The sequence below is a fragment of the Tursiops truncatus genome, chromosome 9 (assembly GCF_011762595.2).
Source record: "Tursiops truncatus isolate mTurTru1 chromosome 9, mTurTru1.mat.Y, whole genome shotgun sequence".
NCBI classification, from domain to species: Eukaryota; Metazoa; Chordata; class Mammalia; order Artiodactyla; family Delphinidae; genus Tursiops; species Tursiops truncatus.
The window spans coordinates 61,456,282-61,481,384 of NC_047042.1; the positions used below are offsets into that span (position 1 = coordinate 61,456,282).

General features: G+C 41.0%; 3 protein-coding genes across 7 annotated transcripts in view; 1 reads left to right on the forward strand and 2 right to left on the reverse strand.

Moving 5' to 3' along the window:
• Positions 1 to 2,960, reverse strand: part of PDE1C (phosphodiesterase 1C) — a 600,432-nt gene extending 597,472 nt beyond the window's left edge. The window contains exons 1-2 of the mRNA XM_073809803.1: positions 2,809 to 2,960; positions 1,610 to 1,739 (exon numbers count right to left, since the gene is read on the reverse strand). Of these exons, the coding sequence (XP_073665904.1) occupies positions 1,610 to 1,643 (34 nt within the window). The 5' untranslated portion in view covers positions 1,644 to 1,739; positions 2,809 to 2,960. The remainder of the gene's footprint in view (positions 1 to 1,609; positions 1,740 to 2,808) is intronic.
• Positions 2,961 to 3,092: 132 nt separating this feature from the next.
• LSM5 (LSM5 homolog, U6 small nuclear RNA and mRNA degradation associated) lies at positions 3,093 to 6,830 on the reverse strand. The gene is made up of 5 exons (XM_004328954.4): positions 6,682 to 6,830; positions 5,067 to 5,162; positions 4,767 to 4,794; positions 3,977 to 4,049; positions 3,093 to 3,361 (listed from the first exon to the last, which is right to left on the reverse strand). The coding sequence occupies exons 1-5, from the start codon at positions 6,725 to 6,727 to the stop codon at positions 3,329 to 3,331; spliced, it is 276 nt and encodes a 91-aa protein (XP_004329002.1). The 5' UTR covers positions 6,728 to 6,830; the 3' UTR covers positions 3,093 to 3,328.
• Positions 6,831 to 14,385: 7,555 nt separating this feature from the next.
• AVL9 (AVL9 cell migration associated) overlaps positions 14,386 to 25,103 on the forward strand; it is a 96,292-nt gene continuing 85,574 nt past the window's right edge. For 4 of the 5 annotated variants that reach the window (XR_002174519.3, XR_002174518.3, XM_019925839.3 and 1 more), the window contains exon 1: positions 14,387 to 14,702. Coding sequence is in view for 3 of the 5 variants with exons in the window: in XM_019925839.3 (XP_019781398.1) it covers positions 14,403 to 14,702 (300 nt within the window). In the remaining 2 variants the exon portion in view is untranslated. Of the gene's footprint in view, positions 14,703 to 25,103 lie in introns of all 5 variants that reach the window. The other variant, XM_019925857.3, reaches the window with a different exon arrangement.

Sequence of the window (25,103 nt, forward strand, 5' to 3'; positions counted from 1 at the left end):
GCTGGATGGTGGCGGTAAGGAGAGTTGGGCTGAGATCGTCAGGAGGACATCAGTCTAGCTGGATTGATGAGAATGGGCAGTCTATGTGGAGGCAGAGAATTTCGACAGTTTTAGTTTCTGTGGTTTGGAGACAAAAGAGGAGCAAGTTTGGAGTGGGAATGGAGACAGTAGCGTGAGCTCAAATGGGCAGTCAGAGCAGGGTTCCTCTCGAGACCATCCTGCCAGAGAAGGGAAGACTGGCAGAGAAATTGGGAAATAGGATAATGGGGTAAAGTAGTAGTGTTTCTCTTCACTTGTAGATTATTATCCTGTAGGCAAGGGGCTAATCCAGATTGAGTAGAGAAATGAGACAAATGTGCCGTAGGAATTTCAACCAGCAGTATTTTATAGGAGAAATTAGAGTGAAGAGTGCCTATATGGCTGAAAACCAGTTTCATTCAACAAAACAAAGTGGTGAGGGTTTTGATTCACATGGGAGTAAAAGATATGTGAGAGGACTAACAGAATTGAATCTTTAAAAGAAGGCTGGAGTCAGAAGTTGGGAAAAGTTGTTTTGCTTTGCTGTGTGGGTTATGGTGGGAGGGGCATAAAACGGTGAGATTGAGGGACTGGACTAGCAGCCTCCCCACACCTGGTTGAAGCTTGAGTTTGGACCATCCTATGACTGGCGGGGGCACAGCTGACAGGAGTGGGGAGGGAGGGAGGGCCCAAAGGAGAGCTTTGGGAGATGATTACCTCTGGGGTGCAAAGAATGAAGCAAGCAGGTAAGTGAAGAATGGGATGCATAAGAGCCCTAGGGAAGTTTAAATAAGTTCCAGTCTTAGTCCTAAAACCATTAGACTCAAGAAATATTTAAGCCTACCACTTCTACTTAAAGGTGGGGTAATGTCACATCTTAACTCTTGGTTATTATGACTTTGATTGATGCCCGGTGATTTGGAAGGGATTTTTAAAAGCAAGGTGAGTTTATGAGCAAATTTTTTGCCTTTGGTATGTTTAGTCCAGAGCTAAACTTCAAAATAACCTTCTTAAAAGAGGTTGAAAAAAAAAAAAAGAGGTTGAGGTGGTCCCTTGGAGGTGAGGAGAATGAAGGAAAGGGGCTGGGAAACACTATTTTAATTGTGTGCGTGAAGAATCTTTGTACAACGTCTTTAAAGGCAGCAGTACCCCTTCTTCAAGCACCATCTTACGCTGGATGAAGGTGCTGCTGCTCTGATGCGGTGGAGGGTGTGCACACAGAGCTCTACCTGTTCCAGACCCACCCTCTGTGGCCCAGAGCTCCTCTCAGGTCACCTGGATAAAACCTTAACATGGAATATCCTTTCCATTACAGGCATAATACTGAAGCATAAACTCTGCAGGCAGCTACAGCCCTGTGGAAGACCATTGCCCTTGCAGCCAGAAGCCCTGGAGTCAAAGCACCGCTCTGCCTCACCTTGTACCACTTAAAAACATATGTTAGGCGGCTTCCTCATCTATAGAATAGAGATCGTACCCTGACTTTAACAGCGCAGTGGTGGGAACAAATTAAGTAAGTGAACTTTTTTGTAAATGGTGGTCTATAACTTGCACGTATTGAGGGTGTTACTTGAAACCCTTCCACACTCACACTGCATGACTTTGACTTCTTTCCCCAGTGGCATCCAAAGTCCTTTGGTTGGTGCATGGGCCAGAAATTCCCTGGCATGTTCATTGCCTGGGACATCTGGTATACAGTCTTCTGGCTTAGTCTCACCTTCCTGAAAAAGGAAAGTGTGTAAGCTATGCGGCAAAAAAGCACCGGAACTCTCTCCCACTTGTTTGAGAACACAGCATTGCCAGTGCAGGTGACACGGGTTCGAGCCCTGGTCCAGGAAGATCCCACATGCAGCGGAGCAACTAAGCCCCTGCACCACAACTACTGAGCCTGTGCTCTAGAGCTCACGAGCCACAGCTACTGAGCCCGCGCGACAACTACTGAAGCCTGCGTGCCTAGAGCCCGTGCTCCGCAACAAGCCACTGCAATGAGAAGCCTGTGCACCACAACCAAGAGTAGCCCCAGCTTGCCCCAACTAGAGAAAGCCCGTGTGCAGCAATGAAAAACCAACACAGCCAAAAATAAAAACAAACAAACAAACAAACAAAAGTACCAACAGGCAAACTACAAACTGGGGAAGTTATTGCAAAATGCACGATTAAGAGTAACGTATTAAGAATTCTTACAGATTAGTAAGAAAAAGAACAGCATCTCAATGGCAAAACCCTCATATAAGTAATTCACAAAATACAAATCAGTTCAAAATTACTTTTTAAAAATTTAAACATACCAGGTTTTGCCTATCACAATGGCAAAGAGAGGAGAAAATAGAACATAGCCAATGTTGTTAAGTGTGTGAAGGGTACTATGAAAAACTACAACTATATGTAGGTTGGCACAAACTTTTTGTTGGCAACACGACAATATCTATCCTTTGACCTTACATATTTTTGAATTTATTCTAAGAAAAATAAAAATGTATAAAGATTTAGTTAGACTACTGTGGCCAGTAATAAAGAATAGGCTAAATAAGTTATGGTAAACCCATTTAATAAAATATTATGCACACATTAATGCTGCCAAAATATTTGACACGGAAAGATTCTCCCCATTTAAATTCAAAAAAAAGTCTTATCTGGAGGCTACAAAACAGTACATTCAGGAAGAGTAAGTTTTTGTAAAAATAAAGTGTGTACTGAGAGTATATTAAGAAAGTCTAAGAGAATATACAGCAAAGTGTTTAATATTTTCCTTTTTACTTTATCTGCACTTCTACAATGTGCATATATTACCTGTGTATTTTGCTTCTTTGTTTTTAATAGGAGTTAATGGAACTTGAGTTCAGTAGAAAAATCCTCATTTCAAAGCATCAGAGTTTGAACTGAATTTTGTAAGCAATCATTTCAGGTTTTTTTAATGCACCTGTTCAAAATCAAAGCTCATCATTTTGTCTGGAACAATTTTTGTTTGAGAATCAAATGGTCACCTAAATGAGGAAGCAAATAATCATAAAATGACAGGAAAGCAAGTGACAAAGTAACTACAACCACTGGCTATTGCAGTATAATAAATAAAATGACAGTTAACAAAAACACCTTTATTTTTGTTTTCAAAGAACAAACTGTTCTTCTTTTTCCAACATAATCATGATTAACTTACAAAAACAGGCATTTACAATGCATCTTCAAAGCATTTCCCTTTAACGGAAAACTTGGCTTCAGAGAATACAAACATTAAAAGGTTAAAATAAAAATTCTATTTTGTTGTCATTATAAGACAAAACAGAATCTAGCATAAGTCAAGGAAATCCATTCATACTTCAGGTCCTTCTCCTCCAGGAACCAGCTGCAAAGGAGGAAAAAGTTTAATATTTAGTTTAGAACTACATAATCTAAAAACCCCTACTGAGAGCTCCTCATTGATCGGAGTCACGCCTCTTTGCCCCTCCCCCATATTTCCATTTTCTCCATGTCACTGCTGTTTACAATTCCAACATCATCAATTAATACTTAGTGTCTCAACAATGATTACTAGCAAAACAAATGATTAAAAAGCACAAGCAGGGCTTCCCTGGTGGCACAGTGGTTGAGAGTCCGCCTGCCGATGCAGGGGACATGGGTTCGTGCCCCGGTCTGGGAAGATCCCACATGCAGCGGAGCGGCTGGGCCAGTGAGCCATGGCCGCTGAGCCTGCGCGTCCGGAGCCTCTGCTCCGCAACGGGAGAGACCACAACAGTGAGAGGCCCGCATACCGCAAAAAAAAAAAAAGCACAAGCAAACTATCTTAGGCCTAATGTCATCTTCAACAGTTTGGCCATAGAGCCCGGACCACCAGAGCACCCATTTCCCATCTTAAGCACCACTGGACCCATGAGCACTTAGTCAAGCAAGTTAGTTCTGTAATCCCTGCCCCACAAAAATGGCTTAACATCTAAATAAAAATAGCTTTACTGTGTCTTACCATTGTTATGTTATTTCCATTTAGCAAAATTTGATCTAATTTAGTAATTCTTCTTCCTTCTGGTGTGATTTCACTAAACAGATAGATTAAAGGTTAATTATTCTATATAAATGAACATGAGGTCAGGCAACTGTACCAACACTTTTCAGAGACAAAGTGGGTGATGTACATCACCCCTGGGTGATGTAAATTCTTCCCCAAAGGCAACAGAGTGGACTGACTGGCCTAAGATCCACATCCACTGAGCTGATCTTCATCTAAAAAGCTGAAACTTGCCAAGGAGATCAAATATGAACTAAAATGTTTACTATCCTCACTCTTTTTACTATTATCTACTACTGATTCCTATCCATTATACCAATCTGTAATTAATTCAAATCTGAAAGCAGAGCTACTGGTCATGATCTTTATAATTAATATAACTGAGGCATCATTTACATTTTCTATTATATATAAGTTGTAGAATACTTAATTTAAAGCATTAAATGCTCTTATTATCAGTTCCTTTATTTGACCTAAGCCCTAAGATCCCTGGCTGTTTTTAGTACCTTTTACCTTAAAGCTTTGTCTCTACTAATTTGCTAGCAATTTAGTGACAGTTACATAAAGGTAATAATCCTCTAATCCAATTTTACTAACATCAGTAGATAAAACTTCTATCTTTAGAGTAGTTAGAATAGGCAGTGTTCTCTGACTCAACAGATCATTTTACTGACTCAACAGTACTAAAACTGCCTTAAATTAAAAAGAGATTCCCCTGCCCAATTCCTTAATTTTCAACACTACTCACAACTCAGTGACATCTTCCAGTACCATATCTGAAATTTGGTGTTAAGAAAATAAATATACCAAGTTAAATTTACTCTGGCTTCTGCCTTTGTTCAGTTTTAATTATAACATTGAACACAATGGCTCAAATTCAAAATGTTTGTGATTAGTAATTTCATCTTCTTTCAGTACACGCACCTCTTAAAACACTATCACAATTTCCATGAGAATAAATTAATTTTTATTATAAATATCCGTAGTCTAAAGTTCTTTTTTTAAAATACCGAAGAAAAAACCATACTACCAACTTTTAAAAGGATACTGACAAAGTCATCAAATCCCAGAAGTGTGCCAACAATCTCCTTATCACTCTTCATCACAATGTGAATCCTTGATCCTATACACTTGTCCACAAGCTCTATGGATTTGTTTTTAACAAGAAAAAGGGGGGGGGGAGAGGAGAGAAAAGATTATTATGCCCATTCGTTACTTCAACAAATATGTGAGTGCCTATTGGCACTTATTACTTGCATATGGTGAAATATAAACCAGGAAAAGTATTCACTCGAAAACTTTAGATCTTACACTACATGTCTCTGTTAATCATTCTATTAACAGGAAAGTTTTCCCTGTTCTCCACTTACCCCTCCTTTGTAACAATTTATCATGGCTGTGGCTTAATATTATTTTAGGTTATCCTATTGACATATGAACCCCACCCACACCCCCCAGACTCTAAGGTCCATGAGAGCAGAGATGGTGGTTGTTTTTACTCATCAGTGTATTCCCAATGGACACTGCCTGGCATACACTGATCATTCAAAAAGAGTTTGTTCCATGACACTTTACAATCACGGCCACATCCACTAGCTCAATCACCCTTCAGATACAAAATATTAAGAGAGAGGCCTGGGCTTCCCTGGTGGCGCAGTGGTTGAGAATCTGCCCGCTAATGCAGAGGACACGGGTTCGAGCCCTGGTCTGGGAAGACCCCACATGCCGCGGAGCAACTAGGCCCGTGAACCACAACTACTGAGCCTGCGCGTCTGGAGCCTGTGCTCCGCAGCAGGAGAGGCCGCGATAGTGAGAGGCCCGCGCACCGCGATGAACAGTGGTCCCGCTTGCCACAACTACAGAAAGCCCTCGCACAGAAACGAAGACCCAACACAGCCATAAATTAATTAATTAATTAATTAAAAAAATTTTAGAAAGATATAGAACATTATTTTAAAAAAAAGAGAGAGAGGCCTGTCTTCACCAGAGATGCCTTCTCGTCACTACGTCTCCCCCACCCCCCAAAAGTCTATCCTCTGTAGTCTGACAGCAGCTTGAACATCTCTTCAGCAGGCTTAGCGTTATTTGGTACGATGTTTATTTGCCCGGCATCCTGTTTCCTGCACTGGTTTGTATGCTATCTGAAGGCAACGGCCGTGATTTTAGTTTGTTGAAGAGTGCCCAATCACAGTCTCCAGCGCACAGAGGCGCAATAACTGTTGAAAGAATGAGCGGCAAGAAAAGCTAGTTTCCAGAGTCCTCTTTTAAGGCGCAGTCCAGATCCTGGTGCCTCTCTCAACAACCGGCCAGATAGGCAACAGATGGGGATTTTAAACGCCAGGTTGAGGAACGGAACTGCTATCCACTACTGTAAAGGCGAGCTCACAACAAAGAAGGCCAACGACTTATTCACTAAGCGTGAACCTCTTCCGGTGACGGTTTGGTCTGGGGAGTCAAAAGTCCCTGCCTCGAGAAAACCCCACCAAGCCGAAGAGACGTGGGCGGCCTGAGGCCGCAGAGACTTGGCGCCTAGAGGAGAGCCGCGAAGAAAGCAATTGGTCATATACGTTTTCCTAACACTCAGCCAGGGGCTGCGCTGCCCCTCGGGCCCCGACCCTAATCTTCAGCTCCCCGCCCCGGCACCCCAACACGACAACGGTTACCTAGAGGGAGAAGCTGAGACGGGTTGGTGGTAGCGTTAGCCGCCATGGCTACGCCGGAAGTGGTCTGCGTCTCTGGAAGTTGGGAAGGCGAGTTTGAAAGAGCGCGCTTCCGCTTTTTCCGGCAGCCCGTTCAGACTCGACCAATCTGAGGCCGAGAGTGCGATCGGGCCGGTCCACGGGGATCGCTCCCAGTCACTCCTTCCCCGGCAATGAGATCCTGGGAAATATTTCCGTTCACTGAACGTTTTGCGGTCTCGACAGACACTCACATTTCTCTCCAAATTTCCAAGAGACTTTAAAACTATCCCGCCTTGTAAATAAATTATTCCTCTAACCCGGAAGACTTTGCCAAACGGAAACCTTTGAGTCGTCTTATCTTCCCCAAGTTGTATCTCATTTCAACCCAGGATCTTTCTTCAGACCAGTATAAATAAATTTGATTTTCCCGCCACCGATTCATTGTGTTGTAATTTTCGTAAATTTTGTTGTTCTTATTTTTGTTTCTTTTAAGGAATCTACCAATTCTTTTAAAACTTCAGTGGATTGAAAACCCACAGCTAAGGGACTTTCCTGGTGGTCCAGTCGTTACGACTCTGTGCTTCCATGGCGGGGGTATGGGTTCGATCCCTGGTCAGGGAAATAAGATCCCGCCTGCCGCATGGTGTGGCCAAAAATAAATAAATAAATAAATAAAACCCACAACTAACATTTTTAAAAAACTTTTCTGGGCGAGGGGGAGATTTTAAATATGTTCCCTATTTTCTACTATCGTTCTTAAATCCTGTTATATCTAGGAGTCTACTATAGACTTTTTTCACTATTTCTTCCACAAACACATTGTCCAACAGGCAACCACCAGATGTCACTCTATGTTAATGACATCACATTTAGGAAACCTTGATGCTTTCACACTTCTTTTTTGAAAAGAGAAAGCAAACAAATTTTCTGCCTTAGTATATTTTATGTTTGTATCTGAGGAACTTAAAACTAAAGAGCCTAAGCAAGAGAGGCCAGAAAGAACATCCTTCATTCATACAAGAAATGATTGTAAAGCACCCATCATTCATTCATTGAACAAATACTTTAGTTGCACACTGTCTGGCATTTTGCTGAGTATAAAACAGTGTAAAGAACAGAACTACAATGTCTTCTGTCCTTATAGGAGCCAGAGGATAAATAGGGGAGAAAGACAATTAACAAACATTATGTGGAAGGCATATGAAATTTAATACATAAAGCAAAAAGTCCTCTTTTAGCTTCAGGGATCCTAGAGAAGTAGGTATGATTTAAGGCAAACATCAGTGAGGAGGTTCAGAAGCCCTTACAGGTGGGCCCTTGAGTTCAAAGTCCCCTAGGATTCAACCTCCTTCTTAATACTAAGCCAATCCTGGCTTTTTTGCATTTCAGAAATATTGAGTACCTCATATGTGTCAGGAAACTTACAAATACATTTACTCCTAATAGTTACTTTTTTAATAGAGATAGAGTAGGATAATTAAATAGGTTATAAATCCCACTAGGGGATTAAAGAGAGAGAGAATTTTAAGGGAGTTTGGGAGACTGTTGTAAACTAATGACCATTCAAGAAAACAATCCAGTTTAAAAGAAAATAAAAGAATCCAGTAACATAGCAGAAAATTTACTCTACCTTGAAGGAATACCAGGTGCATTCAAACCACAAATCCTGATAGTTAAAACAAAAGACAGTAGATATGGGGTCTACATCTAGTTACATGAAGTCAGGGAGTTATGGTTCTTGAAGAGTAGCATTTCTGCATGAAGCCAAAACAGGAATAAAGGGGAAAGGAGAAAGAAACTAGGTGAAAGGGGACATTGTGCTGAAACCTGAGATGAATTACCATATTTTAGTATATGTCACTACCCTTTCGCTAATATACATATGATTTAAATAGCGCCATTACAGTCTGGGTTAGACCATATAGGGTCAAAGGAGGAACTAATGATGTAAGATTTGACCTCTACCCAAAAATGAGGAAGGAGCTGGTCTTCTCCCCTCCCCACTTTTTCCTTGATTATAAAAATATAGCCCTCTTTGTTCTCGGAGCTGTGCTCCCCTGCCTGACTACTTGTATCCCTCACAAGCATCCTATGCTAATAAACCCACTCTTTGCCTATCACTTTGCTTCACACTGAATTATTTCTGTGCTGAGACCAAAGAACATGACCTTCAGTAAGTCCTGACACCATGTAAGCTGTTTCAATGAAAAGACAATGTGTTTGAGTCCCCTCCTAAGTCTGGTATTGTGGGTTCAAGTCCCAATCTGAAGTATGGCTGGGTTCAAGTTGCATCTGAGGAGGACTGCGGTTTCACTTTGATCTGGTATTTGGATAAAGTTCCTCATACTCAGAGAGTTAAATTTGCCCATTGGCCACACAGATAGCTTGGGAAGCTTCACAAAGGAATTGACAGGAATCTAGTCTTGGAGGATGAATAATTGGATAGGCAGAAAGGGGACAAGAGCAGCATTCCAAGTAGAGGGAATATTGTGTGCCCTCCTCCAAATTGGCATGTGCCCTCCTGCAAACATCTCTCGCTGCACTTTAACTTAAATCTTATATACTTCCCCTGAGTTTGTCATAAAACCCTCCCTTTTCTAAATGCTGTCCTTTAATAACCTCAGTCCTTAGTGATTTTACTTTATTGCATTTAGGATGCTCTGTCCCCAAGTTCTAATAAATCCCACTCATCCTTCAAGACCCTGTTCAAATGTGACCACCTCTGTGAAGCTTCTCTGACTTGCAGACTTGGGCTCTCTCATTATCCTGCAACAATGTTAATAGCTCTCAGAATGCTCTCAATGTTCAATGTTAATAGCTCTCAATGCTCTCCCCTGTGGGCCCTCCTGGGCACAAAAGACTTTCTGTGTCCCCCATTTCTTGTTTGTAGGAAATAGGCTTCATTCAGCCTCCTTGACCTTCCCTGAGTTCCAAAGGGCAGATTCAAACAGTTTCTAATTAGGGAAGGGAGGGGATGCAGAAATAAGGGAGGAGAAATCAAGAAACAATGGTGCAGCCTTGGGGCAGGGTCCTGGTTCTTGCTCAAGGAACATACATAACAATATCTTTGAATTCTGTAGGAACTATGGCCCCCACCCAGGTGGAGGATAGTAGCTTCAGGTTGAGCATAAGATTCCTAGGGCTTCCCTGGTGGCGCAGTGGTTGAGAGGTGGCGCAGTGGTTGAGAGGCCACCTGCCGATGCAGGGGACACGGGTTCGTGCCCCGGTCCGGGAAGATCCCACATGCCGCAGAGCGGCTGGGCCCGTGAGCCATGGCCGCTGGGCCTCAGCGTCTGGAGCCTGTGCTCCACAACGGAAGAGTACACAGCAGTGAGAGGCCTGCGTACTGCAAAAAGGAAAAAAAAAAAAGATTCCTAGAACACCACCCTGTTACCTCACTACTAATCAATCAGCAGAAAGTCACACACCCTGTAGTCCTCAGCCCAAATTTTGCCTATAAAACCTCCTTCCCCAAAACCATCAGGGAGTTTGGGGTTTGGGGGGGCATGAGCCACCCATTCTCCTTACTTGGCCCTACAATAAATCTTCCTCTGCTCCAAACTCCAATGTTTCGGTCTGTTTGGCCTCACTGTGCATTGGTCACACAAACTTGTGTTCGGTAACATTTTCTTATAATTATCTACCCAGGGGGTAACACACATCCCACCCCACCCCATTCCTGCAAAAAAAGGTTCCTCAAAGTCAAGAATTTTGGGAAGAAGCATGATTAAATCCATTAGTTTTGAAGTTAAATTACTTTGATTCAAACCTCATCTCCACCACAATTCCTTCCAGTTATTTGACCTATTCAAACTTTGCAAGTCCCATGTTACCCATTGGAAAGAACAGAAAAATAGTGTCTACTTACAGGATTGTTGTGAAGATTAAATGAGATAATACATGAAAAGTAGCTAGCAGAGGACTCATTAAATATGAGCTATTACTATTTATCTTTGTTTCCTAATATTTAATATGGTGGTTGGTTTAGAGTAGGCGTTACAAAAGCTAGCATTGCTAGGTAGCTAGTTTCACATTTATCTTACTTTTAAACACATAAGCCATTTTAAGGCAGCAATTTTGTTACTGGAAAACTGGGTTTGCCTCTTGGTGGGTGTCTAGCTGAAAGACACAACCAAGCCAAAGATCCAGAGAAGGCAGGATTTCTTACTTCCAGCAAGTAAGGATAACACCAGGGATCTTTCCCAAAACAGTATCTCTCCGAACAGGAAAATTGGGGAAGTTTTAAGCTAAGGTACATGCATATTCATGAGGGGGCTTGAGCAGAAAATTCAGCACAGAATTGGGGCAAAGGTCGACAGAGTCAAACTTTTTGTTGGTTGAAGGCAGGAGGGTCACAAAAGGTCAACATCAAACCTCAGGTTACAGTTGAGCAAAACAGCTCAAGAAAGTGCTTCAGGCTAATCTTTATCATTGAAACAGAACTGGGAGTCTTTATGACAGATGTATTATCTTTGCTATTGTTACTTCTCTTATCTGATAACATTTTTTTGTTCTTTTGTTCCATTAAGATCATTATTACTGAGACCTGTTCAAGGGCAAGCATTGTGGCCAGGTATGGGCTAAGTTCTTTAAGTTGTTTCTCATTCTATTTCATTTATATCCATCAAAAACCTCCTTAATCTTCACATGATTCTAAAGACAAAGGAATGCCAAATTTGTTGTGAAGCCCTTTTCTTTTCCTGTTTGTTTGTTTTCCTATCTGTATTCTTGTTTTATTTTCACCATACTATGAGTAGGGACCAAATTCAAGGCATTGGTTACTTGATAGAGTTTAAAATTCAGAAAAATATGCTTTAAGAAAGTCAATACTTTGTATTCCATTACAGAAACCAAATTAACATAAGCAATATTAAATATTATTGATGAAGAATAAAGAAAGTCTCTTTATACTCTGAAAAAGTTGATAAAATTTGTTTAGAGAGTAGAGTTAATGGGGATTGCAGGAAGGGAGTGGTTTTATTTTACTGAGTACTTTCCTGAGGCAAGACAGAAAAAGAAACAATATGCAATTCCAGATGAAGAGTTTATTTTTAATGAATTTGAAAACATGTCACAGCTCTATGTCTCCAGGGTTTTTCTCCCATTAGCTCTTACTTACAGAGCAGATATAGAATTTATAATTCACCATAAAATATATATAATTAAAAGAAGCTCTTCAATGTAATGTATATTCAGAAAAGCATTTCTAATTTTTTCCCTGGAGATAAATGTCATCATAAAAATACAAGCAAAAGTTTCCTTTCAAAATAATGTTCAGAACAGAAACGGACTCACAGACTTAGAGATTAGAGAATGAACTTATGGTTGCAGGGGGTGGGGGGGAGGGAAGGGATAGTTAGGGAGTTGATTGACATGTACACACAACTATATTTAAAAAGGATAACCAACAAGGACCTACTGTATAGCACAGGGAACTCTGCTCAATGTTATGTGGCAGCCTGGATGGGAGAGGAGTCTGGGGGAGAAAGGATACATGTATATGTATGGCTGAGTCACTTGGCTGTGCACCTGAAACTATCACAACATTGTTCATTGGCTATACTCCAATATAAAATAAAAAGTTTAAAAAAATAAAAACAAAAGAAAATAATGTTCAGGAAGTATTCCATTATCTCAAATTGTTATTTCCAATCTTGTTCCTTACAATACTTTTTAAAATAAAGGAGAAATTTCTATTTTCTCCTCAATAGATATTTGTCCTTGTAGACAATATGTTGTTAATGAATTTATTTTATATTAATACAACTCATTAAAAACTAATGTAGGACTTCCCTGGTGGAGCAGTGGTTAAGAATCTGCCCGCCAATGCAGGTGACATGGGTTCAATCCCTGGTCCAGGAAGATCCCACATGCCGCGGAGCAACTAAGCCGATGTGCCACAACTACTGAGCCTGTGCTCTAGAGCACGTGTGCCACACTACTGAAGCCTGTGCTCCTAGAGCCTGGGCTCCACAACAAGAGAAGCCAGCACAATGAGAAGCCCACGCACTGCAAAGTAGAGTAGCCCCCACTCGCCACAACTAGAGAAAGCCCGCGTGCAGCAATGAAGACCCAACGCAGCCAAAAATAAATTAATTTAAAAATATTTTAAAAAAAACTACCGTAAAAGTTGTTATTCTAAATTGTTAAATGGACCAGTCTGTATATTTAGGGATGGAAAAAATTCTGGAAATCCACTTGTTTACTTTCTTTTCCAATTTTCCCTGTAACATACCTTCTTTGTTTATAGCATTATTTTAAATGACAATTTTTAAACATTTAACCAACATAATGGTTATGAATAAATGATTTAATCTTAGTTGGAGGCCCTAGGATGCAAAATGACATGGATTTTTATAAAGTTATTACTGGGTCTCCTGCACAATGAATAAACAATTGGCATTCACTGTAGATACATAGTCCTAAGATGTCCTGCCCTTACATCCTTTTGAAAAGATGTTCAATTTCACTTCAATTTTAGTTAGGCCAATTGTGGCCTAAATGTCAAGGCAGATGGAACAAAACAGTGACATATTCTGTATACAGGCAATATTATAGTTTCACACAGTTTTGAGCCAATGCCAAGACTTTTGTAATACAGAAAAGAAATAGTAGCAACATCTTGAAATTTTTCTACAGTATTTTTCTTAGCATTAAAACAGTTCAACTGAATCATAGAAAGTATATTCTAAGAAGAGTATACTGTTTTTCTCAGCCATACTTATATTAGAATGAATGTCCTTAAATTTCAAGGCCAGAAGTGGAATCAGCTGCTAAGGTTGTCTAAACTAAGGGATGTGCAACATGTAATGATAAACTTCACAGCTCGTTATTGTAATAATTGTGAATGCTATTTGAAGCAGGTACCTATCCTCAAACTGCCCTGGATAAGACTTGTTAAATCTATTAGTATTTCCATTATTCACTTTAAATTGACGTAAAATGAGATTCAATTTTTTTTAATTGAATTAGTACAAACAGTAAGGAAATAAAAAATACTGGTGACAACAGACCCCATGTATTTTAGTACTCTGTGCTGACCAGAGTACTAAAACCAGAAAGATAGAATGAATTTTTTTTTAAATAGCAGGACTAAAATAATAAATAAATAAATAAAATAGCAGGACTAGAAGGATCATTTTACAGGTCTCCCTGTAAATTTACTTTCAAGGATATTCTGCATCAGCTTAAAACACTTCCAAACTCCTACACATAATATTTAAATAAGGAAAAAAAACATAGAACGAAGCAAAAGAGAAACTCTGGGTAAGCAGGTAATTTAAAGGTTGAATACACAGATATACAGCCGCACCAATATGTCTCCGTGTTATCAAAATTTAAGAGTAAAGAACAGAGAGACTGTAGGCCAGAGAGGCGAAGGAAAGGAAGTGAAAGAACTGGATACTCCGAAAGTGAAGTAAAAAAAAGGAAAGCTGAGGGACGAGATGGGAAGGGGCGGAGATTTTAAGGGGGAAGAAACAAGGACAGAGGAGGAGGAAGCGGGATAAGTTCGCACCTAGAGGGTGTGAGCGGGGGACAGGTGTGCCAGGCGACCCCACCAGGCCCCGCCCCATCCCGGCGCCCCTCCCCCTTTCCAGGCCCCGCCAGGCCCCGCCTCATCAGGTGCCTCCCAATCCTGCCCAGTCCCGCCTTACCGGCGGCTGCCGCCGCATCAGGTGACAGCCCGGAAGCAGCGGAAGCGGATGAGGGAAGCTCGGCTGCGGCCCGGGGGGGGCGGTGCAGAGCTGCAGGAGCCTCGGCCTCCTCCTCGCTCCCTGCGAGGCTCTCATGCGACGCCCTCGCTGACACCTGAAATCCACTGCTCGCCTCCTCCTGGGGGTCACGGGGTTGCTCGGCTTGCCGCCCTCGGCGGTTGCAGTCATCGTCTTGCGGGCCTGCGGCGGTCGCCCATGGAGAAAAACGGGCGCGGCGGCGATAGCGCCCCCCGTGGGCCCGTACTGCACATCGCGGTGGTCGGCTTTCATCACAAGAAGGGCTGCCAGGTGAGGAAGGGGCCTGTACCCGCCCCCGGCCGTTCGGGCGTTCGCGCGCCGCCGGCACCCAAGCTGTTCCGCTCTGCTTAGACCTCCCTCTGGTGCCCTCGGCTTCGCCTCTGAACTTGATTCCTCTCTCCAGCTCCTCGCACTCACCCCACCTGAAGCTCACCCCCCACGCTCCCGTTTTTCTCCTGCCCCTGAAAATTGTATCTTGAGCAGCTGAGGAGCTATGTGTCGGTATGCTGGGGCTGGTAGGTATTTAGGTTCTTTGGTGGGGTGGGAGGAAGGAATCGAAGGTCGGCCCACTCTCTTCCCCATCCAGCTCTGCCTCCGCTGACTTTCTGGGTGTCCACCTATAATGGGATCCTTTAGAAAAATTCAGCAGTTGGGCTGCGTTTTTGAGGTAATGAGCTCTGGGACTCCACACGAGTGAAGCACACGCGGCGCCGTGGGGAAATCAACTTCCTTTGTTTATCTGTGGAAGCCCTAGAACCCCTGTTAGGCTGGTGTACTGACTCCACCCCCCACCCTTCCCATTCGGCCTTGGTTTTGCTGTTTAGTTTTGTCCAGATCTTGCTTTTTGGTGAGAGATCGACCTCTCCAGCTCAACTGCAGTGAGAGGAACTGTATTTACCGAGCAAAGAAACGTGCAAATGTAAAGTCATTTTTAAGCTTCTTCACTGAAATGGTGAACGGGAACAATAGAACATTTGCCGTCTATGTATGGAAGGCAAGGGAACAAAGATAGAAACAGGATTATTTAATGAGAGCAAACGCTGGAAGGCAGTGATGTCATAATGTGCTAGTGAACGGTAAATTGAAATTCTTAAAGTATTAAAAATACTGATTGCTACCCACTAGGTAATGTAGCATTTTGTTTCTTGCATTTCACAGAAAATGTAACATTTTAGAAGACCTTTATTGGCAAAATTTAAGTTCGTTAGAGGATGATAACAGAAAACTGATGGCGTGAAAAAATAGTTATGTTTGTATGTGTTTTCGTTGCCGTGTGTGGGATCTAGTTCCCGGTTTAACTTTAAAATATATCATATTCCTTGTCCCTCAGGTAAAAATGGCATAGAAAGATACCAAGGAGGAAGTGGCATTATTCAGTATGGTATTTTAAAAAATTCAAAGCAGCAGCAGTAGAATATAAGTTTTTAAAATGTGGCCCTCACAGCAGAAACTAACACAACATTGTAAAGCAATTATACTCCAATAAAAATTAATTTTAAAAAATTTAAAAAACTGTTTCCCTATATTTAGAGGTATGAAAATAGATATTTGAGATAATTGTACCATGGCATGTAAACACAGTGTTCATCATCATTAGATTTTTAATACTTTAAAACTTCACATCTTTGATGTTGTCTTTTATAACTTACCTTGGATATGGGCGAAGTAACTGAAACTTGGAGGAAGTAAAACGATCTTACTGAAGTCACGCTGGAGTCAGAATTGCCTTCAACTGAGCCCCGTGGCATTTAGGAGTCTTTTACAGTAAAGTAAGAACTGGGGCCCACTTCACAACCAAACTGAATGGAACTTTTAATGACAAAACAGAAGGAAATATTGGTAGGAAATAGAATAAAATCTTTTAATCGTTGCTGTCATCTAAAGTCAAGGTTAATTATTATGTGTTCTACGTGTTTTATTGGTAAAAGTAGTATAATTTATGTTTCCAGAAAGGAAAAATGATTTATCTTATGGGAAAAAAATGTAATGCTGCTTAGGGATTAAAGAGTACTGAACAACAGATTGTAAGATGAAGCAGAACTCGGGGGTGAAATAGCACCCTGGGTATGCCCTTTCTCTGGATTTGTCTGCCTTTTGGTTTCAGCATTGAAATTGATTTTTTTTTTTTTTTTTTTTTTTTTTTGACCGTGCTGCATGGCTTGCAGGATCTTAGTTCCCCAACCAGGGTTTGAACCCAGGCCCTGACAGTGAAAGTCCTAAGCACTGGACCACCAGGGAATTCCCGGTGACTGGTTTTGTAAAATGGACATTGTGCTGGGTGGGAGTCAGAAGACCTGGATGATGTCCTGGCTTCACGGCTCTGTGACCTCCAGCAAGTCCAAATTGCTTAATTTTTCCTGTACCTCATTTTCCTCTACCAGATTTCGTCATGAGAATTTTAGACCTGGCAGGGATCCTTAGAGGTCATCTACTCTACCTCCCTTAAATTTACAGATGAGTAAACTGAAACCCAGAAAGGTTAAGTGACTGAAACATACTTACACAGCTAGTGGTAAAAGCAGATTTTATTCAGAAAAGCAATTGCAACATTGAAAAAGAGACCTCAGTATAGAGCTGGACTCCGAAAATAACAAGGAAAAATGAGAATTTATAGCCAGGAAGCAGAGTGGGGGCCAGTGGATGGAAAGAAAATTAGTACCTCAGGGGTAACAGGGGTTTCTAGCTAAACCGGTCTAACAGGATTCTTGCTAAAATTGGACAATGCGGAGGTGAACCCAGAAGCCCAGAAGTCAGGGCCTAATTGAGAAGAGAGTTCAGAGGAGCCTGACTAAAGTTTGGTTAAGGAGAGCCTCTTTGTCAGCACTAACATTAAAGCCCAGATGTCCCTAGTCTTCATAACTGCATCTCTTTTAGTAGCATTTTAGGTTGTAGGCTTTTAGTAGAGTGGAAAAAATACATGCCTTATATATATATTTTTGTAATCCACAAGGTGCTTCAGGGAGACTAAGGCAATTATTTTTGAATACATACACTTGTTGAGTGTCTGCTCACCTGGGTTGTTGATAGAATTGAAGAGAATGCAAAGGGTTCTGCCACAATTCAATGAAAGATGATTTGGCTGTGCCTGGTCTTAGTTGTGGTGCACGGGATCTTCGTTGCCGTGTGTGGGATCTAGTTCCCTGACCAGGGATTGAACCCGGGCCCCCTGTATTGGGAGCGTGGAGTCTTAACCACTGGACCACCAGGAAAGTCGCAGGGTTATTTTCTTATTGCTGGCTGAAAGCAGCTTTTGAAAATTATACTTACCTCACTTCGCGCTCGCAATGCAGGGGGCCCAGGTTCGATCCCTGGTCGGAGAGCAAGATCCCACGTGCATGCCGCAACGAAGATCCAGCGTGCTGCAACTCAGACCATTCCCAGCCTAAATAAATACATACGTACATACATACATACATAAATATTTAAAATTATAATTACATCTCATAGCAGAAAATGAAGACCTAAGAACCTGGTTTTGCAAATCAAACAAGAATTTGTTAGAATTTGTCAAAGTCAAAATGTAGGTGATTTTTAGATAGAACTAGTGTGTATTCTGTAGCTTTTGCAAGACTCAAACACTTATAATTTTAGTAGAACTATTACTATTTCTCAGAGAAACATTTTGGCTTACTAGTAATCTGGTTTCTGTTACTCCTCTAATGGAGGTTAGCTGGAGAGATGACACTGATTTCTCGACTCTAAAGAGAGTTAAGGTTGGTGAGTTGATAATCTGAAAAAACTTTGAAACCCTCTATGGTGGTAGTCAGGTTGTGTCAGGGGTCTGCTAACATAGCCACTCCACTCAGCCAACAGAGCAAATGAATGAAAGGCTCTCACACTGAGTTGATCGATAAAATTGACACGTCAATGCAGTGAAAAACAAACTTTTGCTGGAGACATAATTTATATAAATTCATGGAAGTTCATCCAGCTGGAAGAGGATGTTCAGTTGATGTATACTAGTACAGGAAAAGATGGGTAAATAGTTTGTTCATCTACATTTCTCATTTTTGGTTGCCCTACTTTCTCCCTTTTTTGTCTTAGTTTTTCTAAAATATCAAAGTGTACTAAAAATTCCAGTATATGTCGTATTAGTTCTTAAAGGATGTTCTTAACTTCTGCAAATGATTTTGGATGACCTACAACTCTTTTTTTTTTTAATTTTTATTGGAGTATAGTTGATTTACAGTGTTGTGTTAGTTTCAGGTGTACAACAGAGTGAATCAGTTATACATTTACATATATCCACTCTTTTTTAGATTCTTTTCCCATATAGGCCATTACAGAGTATTGAGTACAGTTCCCCGTGCTATACAGTAGGTCCTCTTTTTTTAATATAGTATTGTGTATATGTCAATCCCAGTCTCCCAGTCTATCCACCACCACCCCCCACTCACTGCCGCACGCTTTCCCCCCGGTAACTAAGTTTGTTTTCTACATCTGTGACTATTTCTGTTTTGTAAATAAGTTCATTTGTACCATTTTTTTAGATTCCACATATAAGTGATATCATAAGGTATTTGTCTTTGACTTACTTCACTCAGTATGACAATTTCTAGGTCCATCCATGTTGCGGCAAGTGGGAATATTTCGTTCTTTTTTATGGCTGAGTAATATTCCATTGTATATATGTGCCACATCTTCTTTATCCATTCCTCTGTTGATAGACATTTAGGTTGCTTCCATGTCCTGGCTATTGTACATAGTGCAGTGGACATTGTGGTGCATGTGTCCAACTCTGCTTTCTTAACCCTTCAAAATCCAAATATATTTGATGTTCTGTAAAGTACATGCATCAAGTCTTAGGCAGAAGGACTGTTCTAGAGACTGCCATTCTTTGTTAATCAGTAGTGTATCAGGTGTTTCAGACTTTCTAATTATGTAAGGTTTCCCTCAGGATGGATTAATCAGCTCCCTTCTCCACCATTAAGATTTTACTTCCAGGTGTAAAGGATTAAAAGTATATGGCTCATTGAATTGTAACTGACTTCAGATTGTTTTAGGTGGTTTGAGGGTGCTTTGTTAGACTGCTCTTCCAAGTACTCAAAATGCAGCAGGTCATGTTGATCACCAGTTCATTCCACACACTGAGATTATTCATAGAGAAGATTCCCATACTTGGTTGTACTTTGTAATATTTAGATTCAAGTGAGCCGAAGTAAAACCTTTACTTACAAAAGTAATTCCTGGGATTTTCCTGCTGGCGCAGTGGTTAAGAATCCGCCTGCCAGTGCAGGGGACACGGGTTTGAGCCCTGGTCGAGGAAGATCCCTCATGCCACAGAGCAACTAAGCCTGTGTGCCACATTTACTGAGCCTGTGCCCTAGAGCCCACATGCCACAACTACTGAACCCCGTGCTCCTAGAGCCCGTGCTCCACAACAAGAGAAGCCACCGCAATGAGAGGCCCGCACCGCAACGAAGAGTAACCCTCGCTCGCCACAACTAGAGAAAGCCCACACGCAGCAACGAAGACCCAACGCAGCCAAAAATAAAAAGATAAATTAATTAATTTATTTTTTTTAAAACCAATATATTTCTTTAAAAAAAAAAGTAACTCCTTTCAGCAGTGTGCTGGGTTGAACATGATTATTTAGGGGAATGTACTAAATCTTTGTAGACTCTTCTGTTATAAAGGTGCTCTACAGTGCTGTGATAAAGAGGTCGGTTTACATGGGCAAGATGAAAGCAATCTATGTTGAAGATCCTCAAACTAGGCATGTAGGTGTTGATTCCTTCACTTTGTTTCCTATTTTTTTCTACCTTTGAGGCCTTCAGATGTATTTTATTTTATTTTATTTATTTATTTATTTTTATTTATTTTTGCGGTACGCAGGCCTCTCACCGTTGTGGCCTCTCCCGTTGCGGAGCACAGGCTCCGGACGCGCAGGCTCAGCGGCCATGGCTCACGGGCCCAGCCGCTCCGCGGCATGTGGGATCTTCCCGGACCCGGGCACGAACCCGCGTCCCCTTCATCGGCCGGCGAACTCTCAACCACTGCGCCACCAGGGAAGCCCCAGATGTATTTTAAATGAAAAATGCCTTCATTTAAATTAAAATGAACATCTGTTTATCATTTGATTATTTTTTCATTTTTATTTGGGTAATTCATGAGAATGAATTCTTCTATAGATACCATGTTAATTTCTAGTGGTCATTATTCTAGTTTATTGATCTACTTAACATTTAGAACATTTTAAGGACGGTTGGTTTATGTTAGGGTGATAGTGTCATGGTAGCTAAAGTACTACCATGACAATTCAAACGGTTTTGAAATATTTATCCATTCCAACTCTTTCCCTGAAATTTTTAAAAATTTAGCACTTAGCAAAGAATTCTTCTTCCTCCTTATTCACCTGCAATTAGACTCATTGACATGAGGTAATTTATGGACATCTTCTATATAGTAGTTTGCTTGTTACAGATTGTGTGTCCCAGAGTTTTGCTTGTTCCTTATTTGCTTTGTGGACGTAAATATATAAACTGTGTTTGTTAGATTTGCAGAATGTTTGGCAAAATAGTATAATCAATGTATATCAAACTTTTTGGTTCTTTCGTAGAGTGGAACTTTTTAAAACACTCAAATTAATAGGGAATAGTTATTTTCCAAAGTGATATCATAAAAAGTTGGAATTATTACTTGAATTTTGACCACTATTCTGATAGAATTCATGGTTTTGTAAACATAACTAGCAGTTTTAATTCTTGGATAAACTGGTTTTACCAGACTGTAGTTCTTTCAAAAGTAGAATTATTAAAGCACTAGAACTCATGTTTACATGAGTAGTTACAACAATGAATAAAGCAACTAGAAGCAATGAAGAGAACAGTATATTTTCCTTTTGGTCTGAGTGGGCTGATGATGGGGAAATCTCCATGAGTAGCAGGATGTAGCACGGTAAATTCAGGAATGGGTTGAGGAAATTTGAGGGGATGGTTGGTTTATGTTAGGGTGATAGTGTCAAGCCCTGACCCATTCAGGTTTTGGTGACAGTAGGCTGGCTGACAGATACAAAGTTTATGCACCTGCTATTGATGGAATCTTGTGGTGACAATAATGAAATATTGGGGAGGTATTGTTTGTGATTCTTGTTGGAATAAGTAGGTCTTTGGAACAGAAAAAACAAATTTTTGGAGAATTAGAGGTTAGGGAAGAATAAAAGTCTGAGTGGGCTGGTTATGGGAACATCTAAGGATTTTTTTTTTTAGCTATGCGGAAAAACTCGTGAAAGAAGATTGCATTTTCTGGCCCTCCATAGCACTTTTATATTTGGGTGGAGGTTTTTTGCTGATTTTAGCCATGCTTCTTCTATGCTGAAATGATGAAAATCTCTGACTTTGCAGGGCTGCAACATTAACACTTAATAGCGGTGGAATAGTTTTCCTTTAGGCCTTGGCATCACAGCTAAACAGGGTGGGAGGTCAACCTGTGTAATGGAAATTTAGAAATTTCAGGAAGCTTCTTTTGTCCTCATAATTCTCCCCAGGTAGCTAGAAAGTGCCTAACAGTACATAAATTTCTTTTCTTTTAATTTTATTTTTTTATACAGCAGGCATAAATTTCTTTCTTTGCCTTAAGTCTTTGATCCCCAGTAAAATACATATCATGGGTAGCCTTCTCCTTGTTATCATTGTGGTGCAGATCCTTTGCTGAGCACGGATTTTGCTAGACAAGGGGAGACTGCAGAAGGGCCCTGGTCTATCATGGATGGGCACTACAAGAGAAAGATGAAGACCTACTTACCTAATAATTTTGAGAAAGACTGGTCCTATTATATTCTTTGGTTACAGTGCCATCAGAGGGAATTCCCTGGCAGTCCAGTGGTTAGGACTCCCCCTTCCACTGCAAGGGGCACGATGGTGAACTAAGATCCTGCATACCATGCAGTGCGGCCAAAAGAAAAAGATGCCACCAGGTTAAAAACTCAGTTTCTCCCTAGGGTATTTTTAGAAGATGTTATTTAAATTGATATTTCTGACAATTTTTAAAATCATATTTCAGCTGTTTTATAAAATGACTTCAAAACCATAAATTTATTTTTGGCTGCGTTGGTTCTTCATTGCTGTGCACGGGCTTTCTCTAGTTGCGGCTAGCAGGGCTACTCTTCATTGCGGTGCACGGGCTTCTCATTGTGGTGGCTTCTCTTGTTGTGGAGCACAGGCTCTAGGTGCGCGGGCTTCAGTAGTTGTGGCAAGCGGGCTCAGTAGTTGTGGCTTGCTGGCTTAGTTGCTCCGCGGCATGTGGGATCTTCCTGGAGCAGGGCTCAAACCTGTGTCCCCTGCATTGGCAGGTGGATTCTTAACCACTGCACCACCTGGGAAGTCCCAAAAAATGACATTTCTTTTCAGAAGTAATATGTACTCACTGTGGTAGAAAGTCAGAAAATATAGAGAGGAAAAAAAAAAAGAAAACTAGCGCTTAAAATCCTTATCCTAGAGAAACCTGCCTTGAATATTCCTGGAGGAATATTTTTTATGAATATATATAACTTTTTCCAAAAATGTATCATACTATAAACAAATTTTAGGACCTGCCTTTTTTATGTAATATTTTACCATTAATACCTTCCATTTTGATAAGTATTGAATTATAGCATTTTTAAAGTAGCTAAATAGTATTTTGTAGAAATCTTTATTTAACTGGTCTCCTTTTTAGACACTTAGGTGGCATTCCAATTTTTTGCTATTTTGAATAGTGCAGCAAAGAACATCCTTGTGACTTTGCACCATTTTTCTAAGTGTGGAGACTAAGTCATCTTTTCTTTTCGTTCTTTTTTTTTTTAACTGGGGATCTTGTTTAAATAGATTTTGTAGCAGCATATACTGAACACAGTTTAAGTTAGTCTGGATGATTCTGCCTTCATAACAAATGTCACTCGTTGTACTATGGCATTATCGGTTTATTTTAACATAGAGTGATTTGCACATGCCTCTGACTCAGCTGGGCTTTTGATAGCCAGACAGAGAGGGAGATGACGGAGCAGTGAGCAGTTACTTCTCAGTGTTGACCAGAAACATAATGTTGTAGTTTTCAGCTTCCCCTCCCTGCTTTCTCATATGTTGCTTCTTTTCTTCAGTGGACTGGGAGGGCACATCTACTAAATGTGTATGAAATAAAATGACTCAGTCATGGGTTTTGAAAGAAGACCTAAAGACTTCTCCTTAGTGTATTATCCAGGGCTGCATGACAGCGGGTTAGGCTGATAGATGCTTTTCTTACTTGTTCCTAGTTGGCAGTGTTCTAGGTAATTAAATTGTCAGAAGTCTGACTTCAGAATAAACTATGTTTGGGTGTCCAGTTAGATTTGAAATATGGCCCTCTGCACTTGTGTTTTCTTCATCCAACTCGTCACAGGGTATGCTAGCTATATATTAATATATGAGGAAATCACTGCAGGGTTGTTAATGAAACCTGTTCCTGCCCCCATGGCTTTCACAGGTGATATTAGTAATTTGTTAGATTCTATTTTGTGGGTGTGGTGCATGCCCAGAAATTGGAATCTTTTTTGCCATGTAAAAGTTCAATATTGAAATATTAAAAATAAATTGATGTGTGGGATTTCCCTGGTGGCGCAGTGGTTAAGAATCCATCTGCCAACGCAGGGGACACGGGTTCGAGCCCTGGTCCGGGGAGATCCCACATGCTGCAGAGCGACTAAGCCCGTGAGCCACAACTACTGAAGCCCACTCACCTAGAGCCCGTGCTCCACAGCAAGAGAAGCCACCACAATGAGAAGACCGTGCATCACAACGAAGAGTAGCCCCTGCTCACCACAACTAGAGAAAGCCTGCGTGCAGCAATGAAGACCCAACGCAGCCAAAAATAAATACATTAAAAATAAATTGATGGGGCTTACCTGGTGGTGCAGTGGTTGAGAGTCCGTCTGCCGATGCAGGGGACACGGGTTCGTGCCCCGGTTCGGGAATATCCCACATGCTGCGGAGCGGCTGGGCCCATGAGCCATGGCCGCTGAGCCTGCGCATCCGGAGCCTGTGCTTCAGAAGAGGCCACAACAGTGAGAGGCCCGAGTACCGCAATAAATAAATAGATAGATAGATGTGTAAAAGATTGCTAGGGTATAGTTCATTAAAACAAATTGATTCTTTTTGGGTGTGCTGGGTCTTAGTTGTGGCATGTGGACTCCTTAGTTGCAGCATGCGAACTCTTAGTTGCGGCATGCGTGTGGGATCTAGTTCCCCGACCAGGGATCGAACCTGGGCCCCCTGTATTGGGAACCCACTGGACCACCAGGGAAGTCCCTAAAACAAATTGATTTAAATCATTTGTTAGGAAGTCTCTAATTTTTTTTTCCTGCAAGAAAATAATTTTTGTAGCTTTGATAATCATCTTTGTATATATTCTCAATAGCCTAGGGATAAATAATGTTCTGTTTATATCATCTCATCCAGAAGACCAGTCTTCATCATTCCACCCTATGTTTTTTATAAATCCTCTTCCTAGCTCTCCTGTATTAGAGGAACTTTATATACAGTATTCCTAATATCCCTTTGTAATTTCAGCTCTGCCAACTTTGTAAGAGACTAATGAGGAAGAGTGCCATTTCTTTTCTAGTGTTGAATTGTCAAGAAATTTGTGAGGGAAAATATAGCTCAGAGAAGATGTGTCTTCTACGTCCAAAGTTTCATTTAAATTGAAAAACATCATGACAGA

Bases quoted from the DNA above. Each gene is read 5' to 3' on its own strand.
- LSM5 (XM_004328954.4), bottom strand. From the start codon at position 6,727: ATGGCGGCTAACGCTACCACCAACCCGTCTCAGCTTCTCCCTCTAG. The intron at 5,163-6,681 runs GTAACCGTTGTC...ACAAATCCATAG, and splicing joins GTCTCAGCTTCTCCCTCTAG to AGCTTGTGGACAAGTGTATA. The intron at 3,362-3,976 runs GTAAGACACAGT...CCTCCTTTGCAG, and splicing joins ATGGAAATAACATAACAATG to CTGGTTCCTGGAGGAGAAGG.